General features: G+C 38.2%; 2 protein-coding genes across 12 annotated transcripts; one reads left to right on the forward strand and one right to left on the reverse strand.

The window, feature by feature from the left end:
* Positions 1 to 1127: 1127 nt before the first annotated feature.
* On the reverse strand, positions 1128 to 7556 carry LOC131011718 (pentatricopeptide repeat-containing protein At3g61360). Of its 11 annotated transcripts, none has more exons than XR_009097091.1 (5): positions 7334 to 7538; positions 6821 to 7222; positions 4963 to 6652; positions 4664 to 4843; positions 1128 to 1608 (listed from the first exon to the last, which is right to left on the reverse strand). XR_009097091.1 is itself a non-coding variant. In XM_057939520.1 (2 exons), the coding sequence occupies exon 2, from the start codon at positions 6571 to 6573 to the stop codon at positions 5083 to 5085; it is 1491 nt and encodes a 496-aa protein (XP_057795503.1). In that variant the 5' UTR covers positions 6574 to 6652; positions 7334 to 7556; the 3' UTR covers positions 4397 to 5082. The 11 variants fall into 11 exon arrangements, 1 of the variants encoding a protein (XP_057795503.1); XR_009097087.1 differs by having other exon boundaries at positions 4664 to 4862; XR_009097088.1 differs by having other exon boundaries at positions 1128 to 1618; positions 4664 to 4862.
* Positions 1206 to 4143, forward strand: LOC131011716 (probable metal-nicotianamine transporter YSL7). The gene is made up of 6 exons (XM_057939518.1): positions 1206 to 1626; positions 1700 to 1863; positions 1967 to 2064; positions 2194 to 2328; positions 2485 to 2674; positions 2763 to 4143. The coding sequence occupies exons 1-6, from the start codon at positions 1206 to 1208 to the stop codon at positions 3915 to 3917; spliced, it is 2163 nt and encodes a 720-aa protein (XP_057795501.1). The 3' UTR covers positions 3918 to 4143.
* Positions 7557 to 8868: the final 1312 nt, after the last annotated feature.

Below are 8868 nucleotides of genomic sequence, written 5' to 3' on the forward strand. Positions count from 1 at the left end.
CTCTTTCTTCATTGCCCCAAAGTTGAGATGGTTTGGGACCAAATTCACCAATGGCTCGACGTAAAAACAGCCAAACCCAAAGGTATTTTACAACACTTTAAGTCTTTTGTCCTTGGAGTTAGGAAGAAAAAAGGGAGAAAATTGCTTCTTGCACTTTGGGTCGGGATTGTTTGGCTGATTTGGAAGTGTAGAAACGAGAGCAGGTTTGAGGGTAGGGTGTGGGATGCTAAGCAACTTGTTCTGGAGATTAAGGGTAGATTGTGAAGTTGGAACAAGATTTACCAAATTGTTGATGGGAATGTTCCTTTCTCTTCTTGGTGTTCAAGCGAACACAAACTTTCTATTTTGTAATGTTTTAAGTATCTCTGGTACCTATGGTTTTTTCCTTTATTTCAATAAAGTATTTTTACTGATAAAAAAAAAAAAAAAAAAAAAAACAATCGTAAGTAACCTCTGTTCTTCATGGCTATATTCAAGTCTGGGGAGGAAATGGATTTCCATTTGTGAGGTGATGGGCTTCTTTATTTTATTTTTTTCCCGCTTATCTTTTTGCTGCTTGGTTCTCATTTTGTGGAGCTTTAACTTTACATAATCTAGGTTGGAACGACAAACTAAAGAAATGTATAAATCAGCTCATTTTGATTCTTTTTCATTTTTCGTGAATGTAACTCCACATTTATGATATTTTTCCAACTTACTTTGAGCGCGTGAAGACTTCCAAGTTTCCGTGATCAAGAGTCCAATCATTTGCATAGATATTTCATAAAGTAATCTAATATTTCAATTGGATGACTGGGTCAACTAATAACACTGAGACTGCGTTTACTTTAATGGATAAATTTATCCATGGAAAATTATGTATAACAAAAATTTATGCCTTTAAATGTCTCATTTATTTTTCAACATTTGACACAAAAGCATTTTTCCTTCCTTATTTTCACTTCAAGGGTGGATAATATTATCCCTCCATTTTTGGTGTGATAATATTATCCACCCTTGAAGTGAAAATAAGGAAGAAAAAATGCTCGTGTCAAATATTGGAAAAGAAATGAGACATTTCAAGGCATAAGATTAACGTATGTTATGATTCAAGACTTGTAGGACTGTGATAGTTACGATTCACACATGTTGCTAACATAAAATGTGCTACTTTTGATTGTTAACCAGAAGAAGAAATACTACCCTCCTAATAATAGGCAGAATCAATGGGCAATGCAAGTGAAATCAATGTGGTGGAGGATGAAAGCAGCATAGAATGTGGAAAACAAAAAAGCGAAGAAAACTTGAAAAAAGGAGAAGCAAAAGAATTGGAAGATGAAGAGTTATCTGTGGAGAGGATGTTCGAAAACAAGGAGGCGTCATCATGGAGGAAGCAGTTGAGTGTGAGAGCCTTTGCTGTAGGCTTTCTGCTGTCACTACTGTTCAGCTGCATAGTGATGAAACTCAACCTCACCACTGGAATCATACCTTCACTCAATATATCAGCTGCTTTACTCGGGTTCTTCTTTGTCAAGATTTGGACCAAGTTGATGGCGAAATTTGGCATGTTGACTCATCCCTTCACGCGCCAAGAGAACACCGTCATTCAGACCTGTGTCACTGCTTCATCTGGCATAGCCTTCAGCGGTAAATAAAAATGTGTTGAAGAAGATGACACAACTACATAAATAAAGTTGACATATTATCATATGTTTTACAGGAGGATTTGGAAGCTACCTTCTCGCAATGAGCGAACGCGTAGCCAAACAATCAGAGGACAGCAGAGATGGACTGGACTACAAGAACATATCCCTCGGGTGGATGATTATCTTTCTAGCAGCAGTTAGCTTTCTAGGACTCTTCTGTGTCGCACCTCTGAGTAAGGTGATCTTTCTACAATCTGCTTATCGAATTAGATATTGCATTTTGGAGACACACAGACACAATCCATGTTACTATATCTATATTTATGCTTTTAATATTTCAGGTCATGATCATAAACTTCAAGTTGACTTATCCATCCGCTACTGCAACAGCAAATCTTATTAACAGTTTCCACACTCCTCAAGGAGTCAAACTAGCAAAGTAAGCCAGTTTATATAGGTTAAAGCTATAGAGATCCATTTAGTAATGTATACGAGACGACAAACAACTTAAAAGTTTATATAGCTTATATGGAGATGTCAAGAGCTTGTCCGTGTTCTTTTATCACAGAAAGCAAGTCAGGGAGTTGGGCAAGTTTTTCTCATATACTTTCTTGTGGGGTTTCTTTCAATGGTTCTTCCAAACTGAGGACGACTGTGGATTTTCAAGCTTCCCAACCTTCGGATTGAAAGCATTAGAAAACAGGTAAGCATGGTCGCACAAGAACATATCCTTATCTCTTGAGTTAGTTCTGTACCATTAGATATAGGAATTAGGAAATGTTGGATGTTCTACCAGTAAGAATTTAAACAAAGCACTAAAACTATAAACTAATTACCATATTTTTCCATTCAATTATAGGTTCTACTTCGATTTTTCGACAACTTATGTAGGAGTTGGGATGATTTGTCCTCGTATCATAAATGTATCTTTACTAGTCGGAGGAATTATTTCCTGGGGTATTATGTGGCCACTTATTGAAACTCGCAAGGGCAGTTGGTATTCTGCAGATCTCCCTTCAAGCAGTTTACAAGGGCTTCAAGGTTATAAGGTGCTTTTACAGTGTCCTCATTTAGTTTCCCATCTCAATAATATATATGTGTATATATTCATTGTTGATAATACCTATTCAAACTCAGGTGTTCATCGGCATTGCCATGATACTCGGTGATGGCATATACTTTTCCTTCAAGCTGCTGTTCCTAGCAGTAGCCAGATATGCTGCAAAACTTCGAGAGAAAAATGCCAACATGCAAATCCCAGTGTCACAACATTCTTCACCTTCTACAACATTTAAGAGCTATGACGAACGGTGCCGTACCCAGTTCTTTCTAAAGTATCAAGTACCAACATGGTTTGCAATTGGAGGTTATATAATCATTGCTTCAATCACTACTGCGGCGCTTCCTCACATCTTACACCAGCTGAAATGGTACTTCTTATTCGGAACACTTACTCGAATCTTCCACCAGCTTAAATGGTACTACATAACAGTGCTCTACATCTTCGGCCCATCCCTGGCCTTTTGCAATGCATTTGGGTGTGGGCTGACAGATTGGTCTTTAGCATCTGCATATGGGAAGCTTGCCATCTTTGCTATTGGGGCGTGGGCAGGTGCTTCTCATGGAGGAATTCTTGTTAGTCTAGCAGCATGTGGTGTCATGATGAACATAGTCACCACTGCCTCCGACCTTATGCAGGATTTCAAGACTGGCTACTTGACTATGTCTTCACCTCGTTCCATGTTTGTGAGCCAAGCAATTGGCACAGCAATGGGATGCGTCATTTCTCCTTGCGTGTTTTGGATATTTTACAAGGCAATTCCTGATCTCGGGCTTCCTACGAGTAACTATCCTGCTCCTTATGCTACTATTTACTACAATATAGCTAAGTTAGGAGTCGAAGGTCCCTCAGCACTCCCATATTATTGTATGAAGCTATGTTACGTATTCTTTGCAGCAGCCATTCTCATCAATCTCATTAGAGATGTTTTAGGCAAGAAAAGGTCGTGGTTTATTCCACTTCCAACAGCAATGGCAATCCCATTTTATTTGGGAGCATACTTCACCATCGACATGTGTGTTGGAAGCCTCTTACTCTACATTTGGCAGAAGATAAACAAGGCTAAGGCAGATGCTTTTGGGCCAGCCGTAGCATCAGGTCTAATATGTGGAGAAGCAATGTGGGCGTTTCCTAGTTCTGTGCTAGCTCTAGCAGGGGTCAAACCTCCCATTTGCATGAAGTTCCTCTCCAGGAAAACAAATAGCAAGGTCGATAATTTTTTACGATCCTAGATAAGGAAGAGATAATTACCTATTACATCTGGCGTTAGCCAGCTATATAGATGATGCATAATCTTGTACAACTGCTTCACATGTTGATGTTTTCACTGAGATAGACCTGTTGGCTTAGGGTGATCTATATTGGTTCAAGAAGCAGGGTTCTAGGTTTCCGGGATGATAAACTATAATCATGTAACAGTAAGCACGTTAAGTGATGATATATTTGTGTTGTGCTGCAGTTGCTACAACTTTTCTTCTGGTCTTGATCACAAAAGATGCATTACATGAGACAGATCAGAAAGCCTACTATCATTGACATAAAATGTGATCTATGGACTATTAAAGGAAGGGCTAGAGAGAGGAAGAGCACACACATAACCATATAAACAGGCAGGGATAAAGTACCATGGACGCACAAAAAGCAAAAGAAATGAGAGATTGATAAAACGACTGATCATTAATTGAACATCGACGATACAAAGATAAATGCGTATTAATAAGAGCGAAGTAGAAGTGCTTCCAAATTGTATTGAGACCAAGCATGTCATAAGTAATTGGGTTGAATGCCCCCAGCCAGTTTTACTCATAAACAAGTCACAAATATGCCAGAAGCAGGAAATGACACCACAAAATACTGCCCTTCCTTGAAACAAAGAAGAAGTTACTAATCACCACATATTATTCCCCAAATATAATTCTGCCCATCTCTCGAGAGGAAGACAAAGATATATGGCTAAAGTAATGTGCAACAATGTTACCTCTGCTGTCGATGAGAGGTTTGTCTAGCTAACCATGTGAATGAAGTTCCAAAAATCATATGATGTTGACAGTCATCTGGCTATCATCAAGCTCCATCCACAACATAGTGAAGGAATTGGTTACATCCTTCCCCATTTCCATTCAAAAGCTATTACATGTCACTACGTCCCCTCAAAACCCTGAGATATGAAGGTGCTTCTGTTGAGACATGTTTACAGAAAGCAGTAAATTACTTGATTTGCCAAAAATGTACTACAAATTTAAGAAGACCCGAGCTCTTGTGTGGGAGAAGGGTTACCTGTGCCTCTTAAAAAGAAGTTATGCTTTGAACTATTTCTCCTTTGCTTTCTAAATTTCTGCAACATTATAGGTTCTTCCGACGTTAATTGGAACTTGATCATATTTTACTGGTCTAACTTCATGTAGGACTTGAAGGCAACAATTGCTTCAACTTCTTTATCATATACTCCAATTCCTCTAATTTCTCCAACTCCCCCATCTCCTCCAGAAACCTCTCCAACATTTGGAACACTCGCTCGCTCACAAGTCTACCTCTTTCCAGCATCTGCTTAGAGCAAGCAAAGGATTCTTCAACTCTCCCTCGGGCGCAAAGCCCCGTAACCAGGAGGTCTAGTGAATGGGTGTGAGGACAGTGCCCTTTCTCCACCAAGTAATTCCACAAGTCCAATCCCAGGTCAACTCTGCTATTCTGGCAGAAAAACTTCATCAGCATAACAACCGTTCGAGTCTTTGGCACAAAATTTTTCTTAACCATCTTCATATAAAGTGCTGAAACACCATCAATACCATCTGATCTCATTAATCCCAAAAACATATTATGATAAGTGACATTGTCATGCTCAATGTTTCTCTTCTCCATCTCTTCCATTAAGCTTACTGCAGCGTGCACATCCTTTGATCTTACCAGAGAACTCAATAAGGCATTATAAGCCCCAGTGTCTGGCCGTAGAGACCTTCTAAGAATTTCCTCAAACAAGTGCTTAGCCTTTGAGATATTACGAGCCACCCCAGCTCCATGAATTAACGTGGTTATTGTTTCTAACGAGGGAGAGAAACCTGCACGTTCCATTTCTTCAAGAAGTCTCAGAGCATCACCAAAACACCCTTTCTTACAATACACATCAATTCTGATATTATACGTAACACTGTTTGGCTTAAAACCCCTCCGGATCATCTCATGATGGAACAATTCCACTGCAGTAATATCACCAGATTCTTTAAATCCCAGCAGCAAAATATTCATGGTCTTGGTGTTGGGAGGAAACCGAGGATGCAACTTGTGGAAAACAGATCGTGCTTCTTTCATCTGTCGCTGTGTGCAAAATGCTTGAAGAAGCACATTAAACTCATTTGTACCAAATTTCTTTCCTCGAAATATATACTTCTCCATCTTCTCAAAAGCTTCTAGGGTGACTTCATAGGATTGAGATTTCGCTATTCTAGACAACATTATGCTCATTGACTTGAGCGTAAGCAAGGAAGGGTGGCTCCGCTTGATACTCTCTAACAACTCCCATGCTTTGTGAAGGTAACGCATACGTGCAAGAATATGCAGTGTCTTGTCAAATGCACCAGAACTAGGAACATAGAGCTTACAATCAAGGCAATATTTGAAAAATTCATATGCTTTCAGGCCATTGGTATGGGCACCAAACAAGCTACCTAGCACGTTTTCAACAAACGGGGTTGACAAGGCAGCCGGGGGAATTTGGCATTGTAGAGTGGGACGTAGTGGCTGATCTGGAAAAGGATGCTCACTAATCATTCTCACAACTCTTTCAATTTCTGCGCCCTTTTCCATAGAGGAACAAAACAAGGCAACACTCAGCCTCTGATAGATATTGAAATGTTGATTAATTCTACAATTTCTGCCTGTGAGAAGCATCATTTTATCAAAAACAGATACAGCTCTTTCGCTTCTATTTTGTCATTTATCCAATTAACTCGAATCTGCGAAGCTCCAGAACCTAATATGTTTCCAAAAAAAAAAAGTAGAACACAAATTAACAGTGTAAAACCCACAATCAAAATTCCACAACAACGAAACAAGATGTTGCAAATACGGAAAATTCATATCGTTGACGAAATGTACATAGTTGAAACAATCATATTGTAAGAAGTTGAACTTGACTCACCGACCATACAGTGGTTATAGCACGGTGACGATTGCTTAGCATTTCATCAAACATATATTATGCATTCGACTGATGACCAAAAAGGAGCTGAGATTTGGAATCAAAACAACGAAACCAACTGACTATGCAGTAACTGGAAAACAATCAGCTTAAAATACAGTAGTGTTCAACCTAATCGCCGCTGCGTGCTGGAGGTAGCGCCGACAGAGAGCAAAGAGGAGCAATGCGAGAGAAGAGACGGAGAGGGAAAGGAGGGAGTTGTGTCAGAGACGGCGACGGTAGGCGGTACCCGATAACATCCCATACCCAGAACTATCCCAACACCCATTTAAGAAACTGAATTCAGCACACACTCAGCACAAATACCTCAAGATTTCAAGATGGCAATTCAAAATCAGTAGGCTGCAAATCAGTAGGGCACAAATGCCTCAAGATTTCAAGATGACAATTCAAAAACGAAAATTAAGAAAGCATATTGTAACAAATCAGCACACACATAATCAGAGGGCTTACCGTGTGCGTGAGTTGCGGCCGGCGGACGGACGGCGAAGCGGCGGGGCGGCTCGTGGCGGACTGGAGCCTGGCGACTTGCGGAGGGCAGCGGACGTCGCGCAGAAGGGCAGCGGCACCGGAGACTTGCGGCGGCGGACGGAGGGCAGCGGCGGACGGCGTCAGCGGCCGGGGGTCTGGGAAGGGTATTCTCGAACTGCAGATTAGATTACTAAATACTTAATTTACAAATTTATAATTAATACTCCCTCCGTCCCTGAAATGGCTTCCTCTTTGAGGACGACACGGATTTTAATAAAAAGTTATAAAGTGTATTGATAGTGGAGAAAAAGTGATATAATTATTATTGGAAGTTGTGAAAAGTGTGAAAAGTGAAAAGTAAAAATAAATAAAATATTATTAGTGGTAGGTGTCCAAAAATGGAAAGAGAAAGTTATTTGGGGACGTCCCAAAATGATAAAAGATGAAGTTATTTTAGGGACGGTGGGAGTATATATATATAGGATTAGGTTTAATGATCAAGGCCTAAATGTAAAAGAGAAGAAAGAAGTAATTTCATCCATTGATCTTATCTAATCTAACGGACATAATTTATTCATGTCATGTTCAATGGATTTTTTCGTTGAACATTCATCAAATATATTGAACATATACAATATTTTTGGGGTTCTGGGGTTCGGCCCCCCATATGTTCAACGAAAAAATCTGTTGAATATGGCGTGAATAAATCATGTCTGTTAGATTAGATAAGATCAATGAATGAAATTACTTCTCTCTTCTCTCTTACATTTAAGCTTTCTTCATTGAACCTTGGCCTATATACAGTGACGTAGCCAGGATTTCACCTCAGTGGGGGCCAATTTATAATAATTTTAATATATTTTTTCCGTTTTTAAATAAGTGTCATATTACGGAATTTTTCTTGTTCCTTTTTAAATGTCATATTGTAAAAATTTAATAGTAAAAGTAAGCTAAACTTTCAATTTTACTCATGTCATTTTTTCTATACTTCATCTTAAAGCATGTAAAATTATATTTTTCCTTGGTGAGTATAATTTTATGTCATATAACACTTATTTTAATACGAAGGGAGATATATAAATTAAAATTTATAACAATTTTTTTGAAATATTTATATATGACTATCACGCATCCTAATGACTTACATATATGTTTAAAGTTATAAATATGTAGTAATAACTTTATTCATTTGCCCAACACGTATTAATTAATATTCACAAAAAAATATTCAATAATAAGATATTACAAATAAAATTATCTAACAAAAATAAATAAAATATAATTCACTTGCATGTACATGGTCTGAGCTAACAATTAACATGAGTTAGAAATTCTAGTTAAATTCTATTAATAACTATATTTTAATAATTCACATAATAATAAAAATTGAATGTGTGAAAAAGCTAAATAAATAAGCTATTACATAAAAATATCATAGAGAATCCAATATAAAAAGTAAATTACAAGTATGTTTACCAAGAATTCTACATTTAAACTCAAATTTTAATTGTTTGAGT

Source organism: Salvia miltiorrhiza, chromosome 2 (genome assembly GCF_028751815.1).
Source record: "Salvia miltiorrhiza cultivar Shanhuang (shh) chromosome 2, IMPLAD_Smil_shh, whole genome shotgun sequence".
In the NCBI taxonomy this organism is placed as follows: domain Eukaryota; kingdom Viridiplantae; phylum Streptophyta; class Magnoliopsida; order Lamiales; family Lamiaceae; genus Salvia; species Salvia miltiorrhiza.